The following is a 24,368-nucleotide window of genomic DNA, read 5'->3' on the forward strand; positions in this document are numbered from 1 at the left end:
AGCATTTACCTTCTGTAGGACATTTCTGACAGAGAACAGCACCTGAAAAATCCTTTTTGGAAGAGCTGACTTCCCTTTTTTCATTCAAGTAGAGGTGGTATAATAATCTCTACTCTTATGTTCATTTAATTGCAAGCATCTCCAGAAAGTAAAAGAACAGATCTTCAGCCAAAGTGCCACAGACCCCTCCATTCCAGTGGCTGAGAATTGCCATGAAATGCCTTTTCCAAGGACATGGCAATGGGAAAATGCTCTGTTTTCTCTTAAGCATTACAAGAATGCCAAGGTGGCTCCATGCTGCCACAAACATCACCTTCCCAAGTCAAATTTCATATGCAGGATTTGTAGGTAACTATGGCAGGAATTCTTATTTGATTCATTATTTCTTTTGCCATGAGTAAGAGCAGAAAGGGCGAGTAAAAGAAGTGGCAAGTCCCCAACAGTGCAGTGAAGCAGAAGATGAAAAATGTCATTTTAATGATGAAAACCAAAAGCAGAATGAATATGACACACAACACTGATCAAGGGGGGAAAAAAGGGGGCTGAAAGAGATCAGAGTCAGGCATATTGAATCACATATCAAAACAGAAAAGAATACAAAAATGTAACTAGGGATATGGGTTATAATTCACCAGCAATAACAGTGCAAAACTATTATGAAATCATAGAAAGAAAACGTATTTTTGAGATGTTTTCTCACTCCCAATTAATCCTAAAAAAAAAGGTGCAAAGTCTCAATAATAATGAATAATGCAAGTTGCTTTTGTTAAACTTTTTTGAAGTCTAGAAATAGCTAAAATTTTTTCGTTTAAATCATGGCAAGCCATAACACAGGTCATTTTCAACTCAACAATTTCTAACTTCTTCACTCAAACTAGAAAATTAATCAAACTAATTCTTTACCCTTCCAGCACTTTTAATTTAAAAGAATCCATAATCTATCACAGAGCATGATTACGCAGCTACTTAGATTAATTTCCCCTTGTTTAATTTTAAAGTACTGATTGACATCCTTTGGACTTTCATATAAAATTCTTATCCTCCATGCATGGTTGCAACCTTGTAACCTTTACAGGCTATTGTTATACGTCTCCTTAAATATTGCTTAAATTGTGCAGATGTAGTCATCACAGATTTTTCTCTTGGAAGATTTTCCTCTTTTTCCTCTTTTCAGGACACTAACTGCTTCTTATTCTCTTCAAGGAATATCCTCCTCACCTTTCTGCTGCTGAACAGCACAACATTTTACTGTGAGCAGTGAGCTGTTCCAACCCCCTGTACCAAGGTGCAGTTCAGGGAAAGGTGAGGGCTACACACATTAGAGCAGCTCCTAATGACCCTGCACACTGATTTGCGTGCAACAAACCATGGCATCTTGTCTACCTGGTCTTATATCAACATTACCAGAAGTTTTTCATTGTTTTCCCAATCTTCGAAAACAAACTTCATTGTTAGAAACAGCTCTGGCAATTCAGTTTTTCTTTGGCAACCTGTCGCTCATTCCAGCGTCTCTCACATTATTTTCTCTTTGGCATTTTCTTTTTGCTGTATTTTAGCAATTGGGAGGTTTTGTTTAGCTGCAGTTAAAAAGAGTGATTTGAATATCCATGCAATGAAAAATGTTGCTCCATGTTTTACCCCACAAGGTCTTAGACACCAGCTTACTGCCCAAGGCACCGAGGTTTTGGAAGGCTGCTGTTCCAAGCCCCTGAGCTCTCTCTTCCCCAGGCTCCTGCAGAGAAGGGTACTCTGCTTACTGCCACTCAGGAGCTCCTTAAGGGTGTTGCCAGCCCCACATCCCACACCTGTGGAGAGTGGTAAAGCCGCTCCCACCCTCCTTGCTGAGGCAAGGATCATCCCTGCAGACAGTTACTCTATGCCGGAGTAGGGAGAACAACTTCATCTGCAAGGGCCAAAACAAGATGCATAGATACAAGATGTAATTGTTGGAAAATATCCCTGATGAGAGTTAAGTGCCTCCTCATCAACACACCCATCATGACAGATATACATTAATACTCTGTGATTATTCAGAAAAAATTCTAATTTTTAAAGTTAGCTCTAATGAATGAATATTTAATTATATTCACCCATTTCAATTTTTGCTTTGCAATTTATGAGTCAGAGCAGACATGCACGAGCTGCAGAGCTTCAGCACTATTTACTACACCCAGCCAAGCAATGACAGCTCTATGATTTAGAAGAGAAACAACAGCAAATCCCAGAATAATTAATTTGTGATGTCAATGTCAGCCAGTGTCCCTTCCCATTCCAGGTTTTTACATATGACATTGAAAAACAGATCACAAGGAATAAAAGCATCCTCAGCACATAAGGGTTATAAATTTCAGCAGGTTCCCACTCAAGAGGGTTTTTGTTAGAGTAGAGCTTTTATTGTTACAGTAGAAATCCTCTTAGTCTGGAGACCAGTTGTGTAGGGTGACATGAGGAGGGAGACCTACCCTCAATGTCCAGACAGCACAAACCTCTCACCCCAAGAAACCACTGTGCCACCAACCTGAGAAGTGGGGACAGCAGCATCAGCTTATCTGCTGATAAACCATGAGTATTGACTCTGGTGGGATTATTTTTGGCAAGGAGGTAAATCCGGATTTATGTTCACTTGACTTAAATTTGTCAATTTACTTCAATGGGCCTTCAGCATTTTACAGTCTTTATCCTCCAAAAATGAGGGAAATGCTCTTATCCCCAAAGCCCTGGGAGTTACACTAAGATGACATGCCTAATCCCAGAGAGATAGTAAGGAGTTAGCTATTTTAGTTTTAGCAGATTTTAAGGCTCTTGGCCTTTTGCTCATGCTATAACTCGAGAAAGAGTTAAGAAGGAAAGCTCAAATTCTCAAGCTCATCCTGAGCACAGGAACTGAATCATTGTTTTCTGATTCATCCCCACTTACCTGTGCTTTCAGAGTCCACAATAGCCTGAAGGTGAGGAAGGAAAGAGCTGACACTGGAAGAAAGAAAATTCAAAATATAATCTGTGCATCCAAACTATTAAAAGGCCAAATTATTTCTAAGACATGTTTGTCTACAAAAAAACTGTGGTTTTTTCCATATTTTGCCCAGAAAATACATACACTGCCAAAAAAAGTATGTAACTGAGTTGAGAACTTGCATCTTGCTGTTTTGAACCAACTTGGATTTTCCTGACAAGCTGGAAGGACAGATAAGGGAATGGAGGCAGAGAAAGGATGATTGCTCTGTCAGCACAAAATGCAGTAAAACTTTCCAGTCACAACATTTACTGTATTCCTCTGATTTTTAGGGTACCTTATGAAAAAGTTCTAGAAAAAGACTTTAGAAACAGACTATTTTCTTTCAATCTAATTTTGGCTTTTTTCCCCACCTCTTTTTAAAGAGAAAAAGAAAAATCATGTTTTGCAAGCTGTGGTGATATGGGGGTTTTTGCTAGAGCTGTCAGTCCTGCCTATAAACACCTGACTTGTGTCAGTAGGGAAAACAATCCTGAAACTAAATCAGTTTAACAGAATAACATTTGCTACTCAAGGAGAAATGGTCTAATTGAAAAGAATGTCAGTAAACAGCTCATTACTGAGATTTCAGAGTCCAGAAAGCCGAGGTGTGGGAACACAACAAATCCAGTGAAGTCACACTTTGCAAAGACCCCAAACAATTATTTTATTTAAACTAGGTTTGGACTGCCTTTTACTGTTCTTTCATTCCCTATTGATGATGAAGATGAAATGCACTTTTTGGCACTCTAGATGACACCAATTAAACTTGATTTCTTGCTTCAGCTCATAACTCCACTTGTCTCTGACTTCTAAGACTACTCTATTTTGAGCTTTAAATTTCTGCTTTGTTTAGAGAAAGTGTTGCTCCCACTCAAGCAACCTAACTTCCAACTCATGAAAATGCACACACAACTCCCAAGCCCTACCAAATAGGTAATTTGTCCAACATTTGTATTTTATCCTTATTAAAAGTTAGGATCATTCTTCTATTTTTTTTTTTATCCTTTAGTCTTATGAAGGATGAATTGTCTCTTATTACTTGATTATACAGAATAGTCCCTTGATTATAATTGCATAGGCCATGCATATTGCATTATCTGCCTACCATTACCAAATACCATATTTTCTTTTCCTTATTATTTTTTTTCCCCCTTTGGATGTGAAATTAACATTTCCTATTCCCAGGTCAGTCCCTGGGCTACAATACCTCACCTCACACCCATGTAACCTCATTCAGAGAAATGAAGGGAACTATTTGAACTACCAGTATCTGAAGAAAGTCCTTTACCCTGGGCTCTCCCTTTCCCTTGCTAGGCTTTTCTCCTTGCAAAGCTTCTTAAACTTGAAAGAGCAAAAGCCTCAGCATACAATATTTGGAAATTACTACAGAACAGCTGGCATCCACCTCATTTTTTCCACAGACACTGACACTGCATGCATCATATTTCTCAACACTCTGCAGTTTATATTTATACTCACTTGCAAGCCAAAGCTATTTATCAATTCACACCAAAAAAAAAATCTGTCCAAAAAAAGACACCCTGGCCAAAACTTCCTTGGCACATCTGCACCTTCTTCCATTAGTGCTATCCACACTAGCTAGACACTGGTACTTAGGAATTGCTCTGGATTTTCTCCTGCTGAGCAGATAAAGCTTCACGCAGCTGTTGAAAGAAATAGCTCTTTCTGGAGAAAAATAACCCAAGCAAACAACAAAACAGGGAGGACTTCAAAGAAGCAGGACTGTTTAGAGAGCCCATTGGGCTGGACTGGTGCAGCTGCTAAGGAGGGGATGAGGAAGCCTTTCTCCCCCATCTGAGAAAGCCTTTCCACTCCCTTGCAGAGCACACTCTCTGCAGGAGCTGCACAGCTGGAAAGAGCCTGGGAGAAGCCTCATGATTGCAACATTGCTGGCAGACAGCAGCTAGCAAAGTCTCTTTCTCAGCTACTCTTTCAGAGGCTGGTGGCAGTCAGATTTTGATCCCATCTGAACCAGCACAAGTCTCAGATGATGCCTTTAAGGCTCTCAGTGGCTATACAGGTGCTGTAGGAATAGTTGTATCAGCACAGCAGCATTCCCTCATTGCATCAGTGATGGAGATTCCATGGGCTGTCTGGGCAGGTTTTGAAATCTGAGGCATGCATAGCACAGGGGACAGCTGTGAATACTTGGTGGGGTGGGAGGAGGTAAAAAGTAAGGCAAGAGCACAAGAGAGACAGAGACACATAGAGAGGCAGAGGCATGTCTCCATTTCATGTCTTGGGGTACACAATCCTAGCCTAGCATTGCACAGCGACCAACAGACAACAGAATGAAGTCAGACCCATCAGAAAATAAGGGAGAAACAGCAACCAAGTCTGGGAACCTCCCAGACCTTCAGGATCAAGGCTACAGTTATATTGCTATCATTATTTCTGAGTCTGCTTCCTGTTGTCCAAGAAATAGAGATTGGAAATCAGGAGAGGATTCTGTTTTCTGGTGGGCTCACAGGGCAGATCTGAGAAAATCATGGTGTCCCCTGATGTTGCAGCACCACATCTGCAGAGCAAGCACCAGGGCAGCAGCTCCTGAGAAATGTACAACAGTGATGAAAAAACCATATAGCATAACTTGACTTACTTGTCAAAACTTTTCCAGTTTAATGGCAGTGTCAGAGCCAGGCTTCTCCCTCATTGTGCTGGCTGAATTAATCCATTTTTCTCTGCTCCAGCCCTGTGTCAGGCAGGAGCTACCCACTGCATTCAAATGGTTTCAACACTCCAGCATTTTCTCTCTTCCCTGAGCTCTAGTGAAAGTTTTCATGCCACAGTTTATTTACAGTACATTCAATTCATGCCTCTAGCCATTCTAGAGACTTCCCACACACCAAGTCTTATACAGGGTTTAGGGCTCATTTTAAACCTACTGAAGACACAGGCTGTGCTTTCTGGCTATGCAACATCACATTTAATTGTCTTGCACATTTGAATCACATTGAAAGTATTCTGGAAATTTAATCAAATTAGAATACAAAGTGTAGATAAACTACTGATCTTGATCCTTGTCAGCATAACCCTCCCAGAAGCTACAGTGACCTGTTCTGATTTCTATTTAACAAATTATTTTCCATTTGACTGCTGCATTGGGATTGTTTGCCTAGAATACCAGCAGAGATTTTTGCTGGGCCAGTCATTTATCTTTGCATGTGTGCCCACATCTTTAATAGGAGGAAGATATTTTCCACTATACACCTCACAAATGTTTATGTATTATTCCCAATAGTTATACATGTATATTATAACATAATTACATTATGACAATTTCATTTTTATGGAAATTATTTTATTAGTAATTTAGATCAGTTCCAAATCTCTAGCAAGAGCATTTGGTTTGAAACCTGAGAGGTGAATTGGCTGCATTATAAAAGCAAGTTATACTCTTCTTACCCCAGGCACAGGGGAAACATAAAATTCAGACTGCTAACACACAGATAAAAGCCCAATTTAAACACCAAAAATAATCAGTACAGAAAACTACAATAACACTACAGTGGGAAACAAATGTGCCTGTTAAACAGTGCAATTCCTTGAAAGGTGAAGAACTGGTTCCCCCGGATGCTGCTCTCTTTGTAGGAGGCACTCCTGCCTCAGACAGTGCAGCCCACAGCAGAGATGACATTATGTCAGGCTGACATCTGATGTGTTCAGCCTCCTGGAATGTGAGATCTGCTTATTATCTCCCTCTTCATAACAGAGGTTCAAGACAACCTATTAGCTCTATTTATTTTATTCATTGCACTAAATTGTTCAAAACACTTTCTGAAAACAGTACTGCACTACAAAAGTGTATAGCAGTTTGCTTTCCTTCTCCCAATAGTACCTTTTATTTCTGCTTCCCAGCATCTCTGCAGAGGGACAGTTTTGTCACAGGCTTGGATGACTCTTGGATAAAGGTGTGTAAATAAACACCTCACCCTGTGCCTGTGCCTTGGGAGCATGTAGCCTACACAGCTAGTGGGGAGTATGTCCTGGTTGCAGCAAGAGAGACAGGGACCTGTTAAAGTGGATCCAGCGACAGCCATGAAGATTCTTCAAGGGCTGGAGCCCCTGAGGGAAGGTTGAGAAAGCAGGAGCTGTTCAGATTGGAGAAAGCTCCATGGAGATCTGCGCGACCCTCCAATACTTACAGGGGTCTTATGAAAGAGAGGGAAAACAACATTTTTTACAGTGATAGGACAAGAAGGAATAAGGGTTTTAAACTGACAGAAGAGAGATTTAGATTAAGTGTTAGGAAGAAAGTCTTTACTAGAGGGTGAGTGGTAAGACACAGCAAGAGGGTACCCAGAGAAGCTGTGGATGTGTTCAAGGCCAGGCTGGATGGAGCTTGAGCAATCTGGTCTAGTGGAAGGTGTCCCTGTCCATAGCAGGGGGGGTGGAAATATATGGGCTTTAAGGTCCCATCCAACCTAAGCCTTTCTGCAATTCTCCAAAACCTTGTAAGAACAGTTTCCAAAGCTTGAGAAATCCCATGCAGATGCAGCAGAGACTTTCAGTTACAAACACCTGTGTCCAGCCCAGTGGAGGGTCTCCCCTGCAGCCACCACAAGGGTATTTCAACTCCTAATGGTGCAGGAGAAGGCTGAGCACTCAAAGGTTCACTCTGCAGCCTCCTCGGGTTCCCACAGGTGAGGAGCCTTGTGAGAGCTGTCCTGGCACAACAGATTGCTCAGACAGAGCTGGCTCTGCTGCCAAGAGGACACTGCTCTGGCACTCCAGCACATGGGATCTGAAATGAACCCCCACATCTGGGAAGCTACAGAGACAAGTGCCAAATGCATTATGCTTTTCTCACCCTGATACCTTCTCCTGTGAAGTGGCATCCTGTGGGCAAGATTTCTGAACCTCTTATTCTATAATCATTCCAATTTTAAATATATTTTTTTTTTTACATTTACAGAGTGTTACAGAGATAAAGCAGAAGAGGTTCAAGCCTACCACCTACATCCTAGATGCACCAGTAGGTAGCAGAGGTATTAAAGAGAAATAAAGTTTATCATCTCACTGGCTGCACATGTCATAACAGAAAAAGCTGCCTGGATGACAGGCTATTTTCTGAAAAACTAGGTACCACACCTATATGAACCTGAAAGAATGTGTTTTATGTATGCCTGCTTCACAAAGCAGCATCATGTAATTTGTTTGATGGCATTCCAAACAGATGGACCAGTGATGTCACTCTTGTGTTGAGATGTATTTAACAATTCCAGCCACAAATACTTCCACCACACTTCAGCATGTTCTCTAGAGGCCAGAAAGAAACTGATGGATAAAAGTTTTTCAGTTTTCTTTGTGGTTGTGCCCATGAAAGAAAAGGTGCACCACAGGCATTCAAAGATGTCCTGAATCATTGTCCTGAGGAGTAACTGAGGAATGACAGAGAAAAAACAGAACCAGCAGAGGGGAAAAACACCCAAAGAAACAACATGAGGTAATCAAAAACAGTTCTTGAGATGTATTGCAAAAGCTATATTTAAAAGCAGAAAGAAGAGGTTAGTGTAGGATGTTGTGAGGGTTAGACCTGCACAGTGATGCTCTGTGGAAGCCTTTATTGGAATTCCTGCACTCTTACAGTGACTTCATGGATGGCACTGTGTCCCACGTGAATGTAAAAATAAATCACCCAGATAATGTTGTAACACTTCAAATATACTTAATCGTCATGAATTTTTCTCCCAGAGATTCAGAGTAGTACTTGCTCAAAAGGGAATGATTGTAGAATTTGAAATGTAAGCATTCAGAGAGCAAATTAATGTCTAATTATGAATGTTAAAAATAAAAACAGAGCTATTAATTTCAGAAGCAAATGAGTCCTTATGTTATGAAAAAAATAGCATCCCTCTAGAAAATGTCTGAAGAGTCCATTGATATTTTTTCTATAATTTACTCAAATTACTGACAAAATTTTCCTCTGACAAGTTCTCTCATGAAACTATTTTGTATTTGTTCATTCAGTTGTCACCTTTCAAGAGGATCTCAGGTTCAGGAATGATTAATCCAAAACTAAACGTGAGTTTATTAAACTAGAGGAGTTTGGTGAAAAGCTAAGTACAGCTAAGCTTCCTAACTCAAATTAAAATGGTACCATCAGGTCTCAGGGCAGATTATGAAGAATGCAATTTCTGTGAAATTACTCCCTTGACAGACACCTAAGTAAAAGGCAGTTTAAAACACAATGAAAAAGTCATTATCCTCATTTTTTAGGACTGCAGTTCCCAAGGGAATGCTTTAGCATCCTTGAAAATATATGGAAAATGGGAGGGTAGAGAATAGGGGGAGGAAAGGAGGCTTGGGGCTCCCTGTTACATGTTCCTGCAGCAACATAAGGTGAAGAGCAAAGCAATCTCTGTAGTGCCAAGGCCCAAACAGACTCATCAAACCAGGAAAGCAGGAGTTTTCATTTGGAAGAACATCAAGTCCAGGAGCCACTTCATATGCCAAGTATCACAGAGGCACAGAATATTCTGAGTTGGAAGGGACCCATCATGATCCCCAAGTCCAGGTCCTGGCAGGACACCCCAAGAGTCACCCCACGGGCCTGAGAGAATTGTCCAGACACTCCTGGAACTCTCAGGTTTGGTGCTGTGACCACTTCCCTGGGGAGTCTGTTCCAGTGCTTGACCACCCTCTGGGTAAAAAACCTTTTCCTGATATCTAAACTAAGCCTCCCCTGACTCATTTCTGTGAGCACATCCCAATTTGAACACAGGATTTTGTAGGAAAATGTTGACTCATAATTGCTGACCAAAATGCAAGCATTTAAGCCCAGGTCCAGGTAACACTTTTCTTTTGTAAAAAAAAAAAAAAAAAAAAAAAACCACATTTTCTGTTGCTCCAGTGGATTTAGCAAAGACAGCATTCAACTTATTCTAAGCAACTGGAAAAGTAAGAGGAGCAATTTCTTATTCCCTCAGAGAAACCTTCACAGACTTGCAAACCTCCCTCTCCCTGAAGGGCATTCAAAATGCACCAAATAAAAAAAATCCCCAAAGATGCACAATTAATGTAGTAGTTCAGCTATTATGTTGAAAAACAAGGAAAACATTGTATACTTCATTAATAAAAATATTGTTTAAAATTGCACTTCTGCAGTAGAGACTAGAGGTCCAAATGTAAATTATACCAGAATCTGGAGTCCCAAAAGCATTGTCTTTGTTTTAATAATGACACATTGTCTCCACTGCCTCCTCTGTAAAGCTCCAAAATGCCGATTATCCAAGGAAGTACACATCTTCTCAGGTGAATTGCAAAACTCACCTGTCACTGAAGCAGTGCCAGAGTTACCAACTGAACACTAAAGTGCTGAGAGGTTGTCCTGCAAGCACAGCCACAAATGACAGCAAATTTATGTTGGTTTGTAGAAGTGCAGTACAGGCCAAAGAAAAGCTCTTGGCTGTGGCTGGCATGGCAATGCAGCCTGAGCAAATGGCACAGCTCAGAGGCAGGTTTATCAGCTAGAGGCTGTCCCAGCCCCAGCCTGCAGCCTCACAGCTCTGGCAAGGTCACAGGACGAGTGCAGCAAGGTTCCCCCATCTGGAATGGACCATGAAGTTACCCCTAGATGGTGATGGGGCACTTTGACAAGTGGAAGCTCTGCTCAGCCAGGCTGCTGCCCAGAGAAAGGTAAAGATGACATTTTGGATATGATTAAAATTTCACTTCACGGCTTCTGCTCAGATTCTGAGGTGACGTATCTGGTCAAAACATTACCTGTTTGAGGTTGCAACAAAGAAAAATCAGTCCATGACATGCCTAAAGTTCACAGACTGCATGTTTCATATTAATGGCATCATAAACATTTTCAGTTTTGTACTAAAAACAATACATGATTTGAACTAATGTCTGCATTTCAAGCAGTTAAACAAATAGCAAAGATGTGCAAACTAACCATCCAGACTGAAAACAACCATCCAGATCTTTTATCTTGATTTATAAGAAAGTCTTTTTAAAAACAAGAACTTGCCTTAGCAGGGATTTAAAAAGCAAGGAAAAGGAATTCAAATACTTTATTTGCTCAATTATATATATAAATTATAACATATGTGTAAGCTATGACATTCTTTCCCTCATATACAACTTAAATAATTTCCTAAGGACCATGAAGTAGAAGAGCTCTGGAATTTACTTACAACTCTTAGCAGCAAGCCAAAAAAGAAGGTGGTTACACAATAAAACATAAAAATAACATAGTTCATGGTGAAATATAGCTAAATTATATTCACAGGCAATTCTTTGGTACTTGCTTATAAAAAGTGATACTAATCTGAAAATAGGGAAATTGCTTTCTCAATGTAAGCTGGTTTGTACCAGAGAAGGTACACTTTAGCACAAGTTGTTACATAAGCTGCTCTCCTAAGGATGCACTTCAAACAATTTCTCAGTAGAACTCTTCCTCAGAATGATACCTGAGTTTTGCTGCCCTGCTGATGGAAATTGGAGACAAATGAATGCAGCTGAAACTGTCTGGAGCATAACTTCAGGCACTTTCAACCTTGGTGAACTTCAACCTTCTCCAAAGTCTTCCTGAAACAGTTTTTAGATTGATTTTAAGAGGCACTTATGCAAAATTGTGGAAAATGTAGTGAGAATTACCGTTGGATGAAACTTTATCATTTCCGTGCAGTACGTTAGTACTCTCTGGTAGGTTTCTAAATAAACTTATGCAGGATACCCAGGGACTGGGAAAGCGAAGTGAATAAGCTAGTACAGGGTGTCCTATCCCCTTCCAGAGACCCATCATTCCCATCCATGCTAGGCTGCTCTGTCCCAGCTGGGAGTCATTGTGCACATGTGGCAGGATTCATCAAGCTCTGGGGCAGAGCCAGCTCATCTTACTGCCACTGGACATCAAGCACCTGTAAAATTGCTTCCCCCCTCCCCCCATAACCTAACTCCCTGCATTTCAATTCTTGGAAGTGTGAAAAGATCAAACTATGGCCACTCTGCACAGAGAGGTGAGTAATGAAGAGAGCAGTGAGAAATTTATCAAAGAAAGGGGAAAACACCAAAGAGTCTTTGAAGCTCCTGAGGCTACATTCATGTTTGCAAGTAGTAAGGCCCAACAGGAGAAAATGTGTAGTTTGTCTCACTTCTGAAATCATAGGACCTAACCTACAAGCATTTGGGGGAGTAGGGCATACTCTGAACTATCCCCAGTTTAGTCCCACCAGCAGGGACATATTAAGTATGGTCTTAGAACATATCTCCTCATTTAAATTCATTTGAAAGCAACACAGTGCACACTCTGTGAGCTAAAGCACTGTAAGTAGCAATAACTCTGAGGGTTGGTGGATGAAGTTTCTTTGGCTTTTTTTCTTTTCCACAAAAAAATACTCCTGACAAGGTAAACCTTGTAGGAACTGATATATAATAAAAAGGATCTGCAAGACAGAAAAGGCAGTAATCAAAGGCAGAAAGAGAAGCAGACAGAGGAGAGGCTAAGAAAAGGGGAGACTCTCCAAAAGTAATAAGCCTCATTAAAACTGGAAAACAGGCAAGAATGGAGTGCAGAGTGCTCTGGGATTTCTGCCTGCCTTTCTAATGACAGCTGGAATGAAAGCCTGAAAGTCTCAAGTCAGAGCACAGTAAAAAAAAAAAGAGAAGATGAATGTAGTGGAAGCACATAGACTGCTATACCTTTAAATGTGAAGACAAAATGCTGAGACAAGGACAGAAAAAAATGAAAATTAAATGGTGAGGATGCAAGCAGTGACTAGGAGGAGCTGGGATTCAGAGACTGAGATCAAGGCTAGCTGAAGAAAGAAGAGCAAATATTTTCAGTTGAGTGCAGGCCAAACCCTTATGTAAGGATAATGGGTAATTTGAGATCCCACAATTTTTTGATCTGCCTGCTTTGTTCTGTTCTGCTGTAGTATTGTACCTTTACATTTGCCTGTCCCCTACAGAACAAGTAATCCCATTGTAATGCCATACTTTATTTTTATGATGAAGCCAATAGCTGAAATATAGTGACTCACAACAGTATTTCAGCTGAGTGAACACAATAGTTCCAATAACTGTCTGCTAATTAGCAGGTTTTTGAGATAAAGACAGTTGAATAGCTTGCATCCTCTGACACCCCAAATTAATAATGCTTCAGTAGCAAATAATAAAGTGGTAGAGACTGGCATTATTACTTTTTGGTACAGTACAAAATAGATTAAAATTAATCTGGCTTGTTTATCTACACAGTCTAGACCATTTCAAAATGCTGGAAAACTCTGCCTTGGCTCTAACATATGATGCCCTAGAGACCTCTATATAAATCTAAAAGAATTTCTCCTAAAGCAAGATGCAAAAATTTATACATTACAATTTCATGAATAAAATTAATTAACCAACAATTTATTACATTCTAAAAGCTTCATCTGACCATAATAATCCTTGTATGCAGCCCAAACAGTACTTGGTAATTGCAGAGTGATGGAATAATGTGGATATTTTTTGATTACAGTTCATTACATAAGATAACAAGGAAGAATTTGTGCTTGAATCATAATGAAAACTTAATTGACACCACTCTTCTGAAGTATTTTCAATGACTAAATTTCAGTCTGTGTCTTAATCAGTTTTATATTAGAAAGAGATTTGAATGAGATAATGCTGTGAAAATAGTTTCATTGCATTACAAAACCTTTGACTGGATCTTCTAAGTAATTAAACTCTGGCCATCTTGGAAATCTGACACAAATGCAATTCTAGCTTCAATATTCTTTAAGATTATACAGTTTCTTTTCTTTTCTGTACTACCTTCAATCAAATTTAAGCTTTTCCTTCCATCTCCACCCCTCAAGTAGTCTACAATTTATAGTCTGCAAGACAAGGGAGGGATAAATTCTAGACACCCTCCCTCTCCACCCCTCAAGAAGTCTACAATTTATACCTGCAAGACAAGGGAGGGATAAATTCTAGACACCAGAATCACACCTCAGTACACAAGTTAAACTTAAGCAACAACATGTGTAAACACACAAAATGGAGTGACTTTTCTTGGCAATGATTCCCAAAGACTCTCTCAGGACCTCCCTCTATCCAGACATGCTCTCTCTGAGGCTGAGTGTGCTGAGCTCACTCACACAGAGGGAAGTGTTCACATCAGCTCAGGCCTCTCCCAAAAAACCATTTCTACCACGAGCTCACATTTATTTTAGGGGCCTTTCTCAAGGCTGTACTTAACAAAGTAACAGATAATCTCCCATGGAGATAGATACCAGGTTGTAACAGGAACAATTACAGTGCTGCCCATCATTCATATAAGACACACCTGGCTGCCCAAAGTGTTTAAGTGGCAAAAGTACATTTTGAATTAAAACACCAGGAGGGAAGAACACAGAGCCACCCCATTGGAAAATGCTGTGCAGTTGGGATTCAGCCTGCCTAGCAACAGGCAAGGGATACTTCACTTCCAGCTGCCCTCCTTCTGACTTTTATGAGGATCCCACAGCTTGAATTAGGAGTAACTCAAAACCACTGAACAAGTTTCTATTTAAAGGTACAGCTGGCTTGTACACTAGAGGCACAGTGAAGAAAAGTGCAAACTTCAGGTTCCTGTTAAACAGTTCATTGCTAAATAAGGAAGCAAGAAATAAAGAGCAATCTGGGAAACAAAGCAAAAGTCGCTTTTTCATTGCAAGACTCACTTAAATTTAATGCCCTTTGTTAAAACCTGTCATAGCTGTTGGTAAGGTGATTAAAATTATGCAGCCACAATATCTTGGTCCAGACTTCAAACTGGACCCACAGCCTTGATATAGGCTTATTTCTTACTACAAGCAATAAGGAACGTAAGCTACAAACCAATGGAGTACATTATGCTCGTTAATTAATTAAAATCTGCTGTTCAGAAGGATGTTCTGAAAATTTTTCTCTGAAAAAGCTTTTTTTACTGAGCATGCAAAAAAGCTGATAGAAACCCCTTGCATTTGTGCCAATATGAAAAATCAGAAGAATAAAAATATGCTACAGAGGAGAAGTTGCTACTACACATGGTTTCTGGATTCCTGACAACAATTTACTCAGCACAGTTATCCTGTGCATGTTAAAACACCTTCACAGACTAACCAGACCAAGGACAAGACAAGCTTACAGCACTCACTACAAGATAATACATGTTTATATGGAGCCATGATTAGGAGTACATATGGCTTATGTGATGCACAGACATATTATTTTTCATACATATACACACACATGCACATAAAATATTTTCTAGAACCAAGTAATGCAATTGCAGGGAATGCAAATTTAAAGTACACTTACAAACAATCTCTATATATGTAAATACATAGTAATGGCCTAATGAACTTTATATCTACTGAAGAATACTCCAACTCCTGTTTGAGTGCTGAAGAACCTTCCCTGCACTGAAAAGCATGATGACAATTTTCTGTGTCCAAGCAACAGCAAGAATGATGGAGAAATGCATATGTGTTTGCAATAAATTAATGTTAATTGTTTTCACCCCCAAGCATCAATTCCATTATAAACTTGTGTACTATCCTGTCAAGAATAATAAAGTAGTAAACAAAGATAGCATGTATTTTAAAAAATGTTTATTTTTTTCCTTAAAAATATTTATACATAGTTTCATTTTTTTACACAGTCATAAGAGTAAGTTTAAAACTCAAGTCTAAGCATCAGAAATTCAAAAACACTAATGTATTGACTTCAAAATTAGGTTCAAGCTATCTGTCACACCTTTCCCTGGAACTCTCAGAAGGCATTTTAGAGTAAGTTGAGCTGATAATAGACTATCCATTTTCAGAAGCAGCAGTCCCACCTGCCCTGCGACCTTCCCCCTTCTAGTGCATAGAAGCTGTTTTGCCTTGAACTACAGTATTACTTCTCTAACCCTCCAGTGATCAGGTCAGGGAGGAAAACCAGTTCAAAAAGGTGGGAAAAAACATCTCAGGAAAATGGAATAGATATTAACTGATCTGAATGAACATCATGATCTGTTAAATAGTGTGTCCTCAGCTTTTGGTGAGCACAAGAGGAAACAGTCTCCTCCTGACAGAGGAGGTTTAGATTAGATAACAGAAAAAACTTCTTCAACCAAAGGAGTGTCAGGCGTTGGAACAGGCTGCCCAGGGAAGTGGTGGAATCACCATCATTGGAGGTATTTAAAAGATTTACAGATGTGGCACTGTGGAACATGGTTTAGTGGTAGACTTGGCTGTACTGGGTTAAAGCTTGGACTCGATGATTTTAAAGGTCTTTTCCAACCTAAATGATTCTATGATTCTGTGATAAACCCTAGTCTAAGAAAGCTGCACTGAAAAGATTCATAAAAAGAGCAAACTTTTCTTAAATGTAGGTGCTCACTCAAAGCAGAATGGGACTGGATGAGCACCAGAAGATTGACAGAAAAGGGTTAAAAATTTGTCTCCAGGGTTGAGGGAGAGAGCAGGATCACTTCTTTGCTCAACAGCTAACCACAAAATCATTTTAACTGCATTATGAAAGCATAAACGTAGAGGTCATAGAAGAAAAGACAACAGTCTCTCTCCTGCTTACAACACATCCCAAAAGAATTTCACATTCCATACCCTGGCTTATTTCCTAAGCCTTTGACAGACTAACAGGAGAGAGACATCCTAAAAAGTAACTCTGCTTGTTATTGCCAGATCTTGATTTCTCCAGCCCAATCACAAGTTGCAAGGAGCGATGGCAAGACTGGGTGAAATATTGCACTCACACAAGCTTCTTTATGTGCAGACAAAGTGCGAATAATCCTTGAAGTATGATAGTTGTAGAAAAACACTTTGCCATCTGAACTTCCTGTCACCAAAAGTGTGCCATCTGGAGAAAATTCACAGCCCACTGCAAATCCTTCCACCTGTGAAAAACAATAACAGAGTAACTCTTGGTGCTGATTAGAAAAGTTCATTGTGGTATACTGAAAATTAATATAGTATAAAACTTGCATGTTTTTAAATAAATATACACTAAAGATTTCTCCAGGTCTTTACTAAGACACAGCTATATCAAAAACTTTTTTTTAATCAAGACATTAAGCATTCATAAAGTCTTCTAATAACTATTTTATTCAGAGTGCATATGATCCAAAATAGACTGGCACATGGGAAAGCAAATGAAGCCAATTAATACCTATCACTGATTTATAATAAAACACTATTAGCAGACATATTTAAAAGTAGAGGTGCTTTTCTATCAGTCTTCCTTTTAAACTTGGATACTGGGCTCCAGGTGGGGAAGGATACCTTGTGTCCTTCGTATCTTTTCTTTTTGTTGATTCGGTAGGGTCGCTGGGCAGAAAACAAAGCCATGTAGTTCCCGTTGGTCTGAGCAACAAACACTGACTCCTTTGGGTGCAGGGTCAGACTTGGGCAAGTGTAACGCTCCTGGAAATGATTTTAAAGGAATTTTTGTTGTATCAAACAGAAGATTAGTTCAAATGATTCATCTCTCAGCATACTTGAGAGGCCATGAAGGACAAGTTATCTTCATATATATGTTATATAAAGATACTTAACTCACTACAAACCACATCAGAACAAATGCTAAATCAAACCTCTACCTTGTTCTCCTAGATACTGACCAAAATCCCCTCTCCATGTGAGCCATAATTTTACTGCAGAACAGCTGCAGAAAGGTAATTCCAGCCAGATGGCTCTCCATCATCCTCTTCCTGCCCAAGGACACCCAAAGTTTGTATGTGAATCTTCTTTTCCCATATCCCTTCCTCCACAGCCATACTGTGCTTTCCATGTTACTTTGTACAGTTCTCAAATCCTCCATCCTGCCAGTTCTGGCCAGACTGACAGGAACAGAAAACATCTGATTCAAACCGACACTTTTCCCCATCCCACTCTTATAAAAAAGAAGAAGAAAAAAATAAAGGATCATTATGACAGTGACATGGCTGCTGCTGGCTGCAAACTCATAAATATCTGCAGTAGTTAGTAAGACTTGGCTTTACTGTACAGTTCCTATTTAAGACTGAATTAAGATTGCTTTCAAAGCTCTGCATAGTAACTCCCTCAGAAATCAACTGCTCTTACAAGGCTTCCACCGGGTCCAAACCTCTTCTAGTTTCAGGCTGACCTAAAGATTGCTGAGCTTTGATGCCATGAGAGCTTTGGCTGTAGGATCCATCTGCATGTGAAGAACACCAGGATGACAGTGACCACTGGACACCATGGGCTGTGTGGTAGAGCAGGAAGAACATCAGATTGGTTTTGTTTCATGATTTGGAAGTGAAGGGCTGGGAAGAAAGTTCTGGATACTGTGAAGTATTGGGCACAGTGCAACTGTGTGTGTCTGCAGAGAAACTGGGTCTGGAAGTATGGCACTAGAAAGCACAATACAATCTGCAGGAGCATGCTGCTGTCATGCTGGGTATGTTGTAGTAATGGGTTATTTTAGAGCTATTAATCATTCATTTGTTAATGCAGACAAGCAATAGATCAAGTCCTGTTGGGATCTAATCTGTTTGGAGAACTGTGGGTTTCACTCCCACATCAAAGGTTTCAAAGGTGAAATTCAGAAAAGTGAAGCAGAGTTTGCAAAGTCATCACCACATTTTGTTTATTCACAGTGCAGAAAGGTAGTGGGGGAGGGGGAAAAAGTGCATTTCAGAGATGCTGTATTCGTGTTTGTTTGCTGCTCCTTGATGCTGAACCTTTCTGGTCTGTATATATTCACAGTTATTTCTTTTTTCCTTTCCTATTGTCTACCCAAGGTATTGATAGATCCAGCATTGTACAGAGACACAATTCTGGAAATTAAACACTAAAAAATCCCATTAAATCATCAACTATGTGCTCTTGTCAGCAGAGTACTGCTCATTTCAGCAGTAAAAGCATCTATATACAATCCAATCATATTATATTACATAGGATATTAGACTTGGGTTTTCAAAAAAGACCCAGAGAGTTGAAATTTTCTATTAACTGCCTTGGTAATCTCCTTTGAAGCTGTCAGCCTTTCTAGACAATTTAGTCCATGAAATGTCTTGCTTGGTTAGATGACTGAGAAATACTGCACCTGCACTGATAAATGCAAATTTTCCCTCTGTGATTATTCTGTATTAGGTATCTATATGCACATATCAGGTTGCTATTACTTTGTGAATATTAAACTCAATTTGTCAATAGCTCTCCTTGCAGCTGATGACAAATGCATGAAAAAGTGTGGGAAAAGAAACATTGCACTATAGCAGCTACTGCCATGCACCACTGGCAAACCACAATGACACTGCAGAGTCCTTGCCTAAATATAGCTTAGATGTCAATGAATTAGCACTGAAATGTAAATATTTTAAACACAAGGAGACCTCTCAGTCTTCAAGGTTATTTTTAATAACAATTTAGTGTTAAGTATGAAAACAAAGAAAGTCATCAACTTACATGAAAGACACCTTATACATCACAAGACCTTATTGAAAATCAAATGCTTTTTTACTACACTGACAAGTATGAAATATTAAATCATGACCCAAACAACAGTAGTTGTTGATCTTACATGAAAAATCTGATTGGAGATCTTTGCAGCACTCTGGAAGTCCCACGCAACGATGGTGCGGTCAGCTGAGTCTCGGCTCACTGCATCCGTGCTGGTAAGAAATTCCCTTCCTTCAGGGAGGAAGAGTATATCCAAAGTCTGTTGTACTGCAGCTTTGTACACTCTCAAGACCTAGTGGACAAAATAGTTTGTTTTTTGACAGATTAGAACATGATAACCTATATTTTCCCTCTTTGTATTTATAATAAATTCCATTAAATTACATATTATTTTTAAACATCAAAAGGTAACTCAATTTAAAATGTTGACATACTAGTGTTTTTCAATAGCCTGGTCAATGAATACAAAGAATCAATATACAGGAAAATTAAACTATGTTTTAAAAAGCATCAGTTTGTACAATTTATAAATTATATTTATATATATGCAAGAGTCTGTTGTAAATTACCAAGGAATTAGAGTAAGATCTAGAAAGAACTTCAGACAACACAATGTGAAGCTGGGTCTACACAAACTCCCTTCAATATTATGAACTCTTCTAGATTCCCTAGAAGAGACAAAAGAATCCTTGGCAGCAAGCTGTCCCACTCAATCAGCCAGGCTTTAAAATGAAGGACTCAGGAAGTTTGGGGTGTCCAAAGTGGCAACACCAACCACATCACTGCAACCCACTGGGGACAAGCCACGCCAACCAGAGCAGCAACAAACATTCCTTAACTGTCTCCCAAGGTGAAAACCAGCAGAGCAACCACCTCAGGTGTCTGCCTACCAACACACAGCCTGGGAGCAGCCAGGAGGAGCTGGAGCTGTGTGCCAGAAAGTGAAAGGGACCTGAGGATCCTCATGGACAACAAGCTCAACACGAGAGAACGGCACGCAGCTGCAGCAAAGAAATCCAGCTGGGTGCTGGGGGACATCAACAAGGGCATCACTAGCAGAGATTGTCATTGTCCCACTCTTGCCAGCTCTTGTCAAGTCACACCTGAGACACTGTGTTCAGTTTTGCCCACACCACAAAAGACATGGGGACAGGCTGAAAAGAGACCAGAGAAGGGCAGTGAAGATGCTCAAAAGACTGGGAAGCTGCTACATAAGGAAAGGCAGAGAGAACTGAGCTTGCTCAGCCTTGAGAAAAAATGTGTAGGGGAGACCAAGTTCCAGTATTTAAAGGGTGGCTACAAAGATGATGGAAACTCCCTTCTAACAAAGAGTTTTGTGGAAAAAAGGAGGGGTAATTGGTGCAAGTTTCACCTGGGCAGATTTTGATTGTACAGAAAAAGTGGGTTAGATCCATGCAGAAATGGGTATCAGCCAGAGGATTCTGAATATTTTAAGTCTGTAAGCTGGATCTTAAAAAGTAAGATATTTTTAATTATTCTAAGGAACACATGAACAATTTGAATGTCCTTTCTTTCCATCTTTCTTCATGAAATTCTGTATCTCTGTTGTCTAATTTAAATTTTGCAAATCAATACTTTTGCTTTCTTTTTTCTCTGATTGCCTCCAGTGAAGAGAAACTTCAAGGCAAGTGGCCAGATCAAAGCAAACCATCTCTCTGAATATGGTGATCCTTGAAACTAGGACATGGGAAGACTCCTAGTTATTAATATCTGAATCTCTCTCTCTCTCTCTCCAAGATAGCTAAAAACATAGCTGCCTGCACTTCCAAAGTGTATTTAGAGGTTAGTCCTCCTTCTAATGTCACTAGAATACCAAGAGAGGGGAGAAAGTGCTTGAAGCATTATCCTGAAATGACTCCCAACTGTGTGAGGCATTTCAGTGCCTACCTGATATCCTTTCTATACCTAGTGACTGCTGACTTCAGGGCCCAAACCATTTGCAGATTCTTTTTTTTTTAATAATCACCAAACAAACAATTTTCAGGTGTCACAGTGAAATATCCTAAATTATACCCGTTTTACACTTTCATCAATAAAAGAAAAATCATGTCTAGTCTAGTACCAAACACAGCATGAGAACTTCTTGATTTCTTGCCTCAAACTCCAAAGTGACTGTTGGGAAAATGTTCAGAAAGGTGATCATGCTTTAGGGTGGATCTACTTGTGGATGTCCTGATGTCCCTTCCAGCTCTGCTTCCTGTGATCTCAGCATGCAGAAGGATGGCAGCAGCAGCTGCTCCAGTTGCTTTTCACAGGTTTTGTGAAATACACAGTTTAAACACATCATGTTTGCATTTGGTGAAGAACCTTAGCCATGCAAGCACCCTACACAGCCTGTAATAACAGCAACAAGATGCAAACCTGCACACTCAAAAACTTGCACATTTCTCAGCAATCTGCCTGCTTTTTTAAGAGAGTGAATACACAAATGTGTTACTTGCTCTCATCAGATTTTACAGCCTCAGAATCTGCATAATCTACAAAGCAATTAAACTTTGTAAAGCCAAAAGGGATATTTCCATATTTATATCCTCCACTTTCTCTATGGAGAAATCACCATGCATATTTCTTCACAGAGTTATAAAAGGAAGTCTATAGTTCATTAGTAAAGTAGAAAATGAAGCTATTTTGTAGAAGCAAAAATGAAAAATAAAATCCCAAACTGAAAAAAAAAACCCACAAAATATAATAGCTGCCTGGAATGAGAAATGGAAAACCATACAGAAACCTGACAGCTGTAGGAACTGCAGGAGAAGAATGAAGTCAAATTGAGGGGAGTGGACACAAAAGGCAGAACCACCCTGAGAGACTGAGGAGGCAGCTACTTAGCAGCAGGCACCTGCTCAGAAGTGACAAGTCCAACCAGAGAGCCAGCAGGAGCAAGAGCACGGAGCAGCACAAGTGTAAAACCAGGGAGAAAGAGCCAGAAACAAAGACCAGTTAGTGCTGGGAGATGAAGAACAACAAAATAGAGTAATAAATGACAACAAACTTCCAAATGGATATTCATGGCAGTGATTTTTAATATTTTCTTATTTTAAAGATGAAAATCACAGACATAATGTTTACATCTTCATCTAAAACAAGCCCCAAACTTGTGAAATGTGGGTACATATCCATGCATATGTTGTGTCCAGCATTGTAAAGGGTTTAGGTTTTGGACTTGCTTTTAACAGTTTTTGAAGCAACAGACATCTCTTGGTAAGGAAAAAGAAGATACTGTGAAGTTGGTAATGTGCAAATACTTTTAACATTTGCTGAAAACCTGTTGGGCTCTTACAAAAACTGCCACTATCAATTTAAACATTTTCACCACTAATCATTAAACAATATTTGTTTCTCTGTTATTCAATAGAATAATTAATCAAATGACCTGTGTACCTTACCTTTGCAACAGGGAACTGCCTATCAAAATAAGCACAAAATACCTTTTTTTGTATATGTTTGATACATACCTTGAAAAACTATGCTGTTTTATCTTCAAACCACACAGTAGGAACTGACTTAGGGAACAGTAAATTAACACTTTGAATAGCAGCTGCGAACTTGACATACATAGTATTTCAATTGCCCCATGAAGACAGCTTTCAAAAATAACTAATTGCAACATCCCTGCTCAGGAAAGTACTCATAATTAAACCTGCTTTGTTCTACCTTAGGCAATTAATTCATTACATGCCTGAGGAACTTGTCTGGGGAAAGCACCAGTTTGCCTACCCTGCTGGCTTTAGTTTGTTAATAACAACTTCTGCTCTTTTCCTACTTGCAGATTTATCACCTATCAGCACTGGAAAACCACAGCTCACTTATTCAATCTAAGAATTTTATGGACATAAAAGAATTCATTTCAAAGAAAGGCCTAATCATTTCTAGTGTCAACACAACCCAACATAACAACATTCTTCAATAAGGCAGGAGCTCATGGCTGCAGGAATTCAAAAAGAAAGGGAATTTAAGCAAATTAAATCAGTTTCAAACAGATTCTTATGGTTCTGGTGATTTGAAAAGCAAGCTGTGATGCTGAATTCAAGGCATATATTTCAGATGGATGTTCTATAATACTTTTCTCCATTAAGCACCTACTATGCAGACCCTGGTATTCTGTCAAGAAATCTCAAAGCCTCCACGTGAGCAATTCAGAAGCTGCCATTTGTCCCAAGTCTGTGCTGTTCACTTGTATGCTGTGTGCAATGCACTTTACAAAAAGCACCTCAAATTTTAAGCTAGTGATGAGAAAAAAAAATGTGCTTTTATATTCATTACCCTGGGCCATCAGGAGAGGAGGTCTCACAACAAATCTAACAGGACTACAGGCAATATGGATGGTCATCAGAAAAACCCCTTATCAGTGAGATCCATAGCTTCCAACCTGTAAAATCTGGCATATTTTTCTTTCATTTCTTGTCCTTTCTTTTTAGACTGTGTGATTTGGCATGGACCTGCCTCTTCCGACATGCTGGGTAATTAGTTCAATGGGAGACTGATTAAATTTCCTCTGTGAAAGAGTACTACACCATTAACAGTAACAAAAAGTGCATTTTAACTTAAAGAAAACCTTACTCTTTCACAAAACAGAAGGAGTTTTTATCTATTGTAGTGCAAACCATTTGTGTCAATCTATTGTATTTCTCTTCATGCAGTTAAAAACCCCTATTTTTCTTTACTATTTAATTTTTTCCCATTTGTAACTGCTCTGTTTTCAGTGATAAAGCTCAACATTATCAAGGGATCTTGAGAATAATTAAAAGGAAATAATGACTTTTTAAGATGAAGAAGTGGTTAACCTTAATCTGATATTGATCTCTAAGATTTCAGATATGAACAATGTACACTGGAGTTTTTAAAGTCAATTTTAGATCACTTGAAAAGGCAGTAGAATATTGTGATGGAAATCATCAACCATTTATAAGAAAAAAAATTACCTTCCCATCAGATTTTTTTATTTAAAATTA

The 24,368-nt window shown here is 39.3% G+C and overlaps 1 protein-coding gene across 6 annotated transcripts in view; it reads right to left on the bottom strand.

Moving 5' to 3' along the window:
* Nucleotides 1-15,570: 15,570 nt before the first annotated feature.
* Nucleotides 15,571-24,368, bottom strand: part of WDR25 (WD repeat domain 25) — a 59,206-nt gene continuing 50,408 nt past the window's right edge. For 4 of the 6 annotated variants that reach the window (XM_039712576.1, XM_039712577.1, XM_039712578.1 and 1 more), the window contains 3 exons: nt 19,517-19,687; nt 17,254-17,394; nt 15,571-16,868 (listed from right to left, as the gene is read on the bottom strand). In XM_039712576.1, coding sequence (XP_039568510.1) covers nt 16,647-16,868; nt 17,254-17,394; nt 19,517-19,687 — 534 coding nt within the window. In that variant the 3' untranslated portion in view covers nt 15,571-16,646. Of the gene's footprint in view, nt 16,869-17,253; nt 17,395-18,054; nt 18,197-19,516; nt 19,688-24,368 lie in introns of those variants that run through there. The other 2 variants (XM_039712579.1, XM_039712581.1) reach the window with 2 other exon arrangements.

This window comes from Passer montanus, unplaced genomic scaffold (assembly GCF_014805655.1).
Source record: "Passer montanus isolate IOZ18808 unplaced genomic scaffold, ASM1480565v1 scaffold27, whole genome shotgun sequence".
NCBI classification, from domain to species: Eukaryota; Metazoa; Chordata; class Aves; order Passeriformes; family Passeridae; genus Passer; species Passer montanus.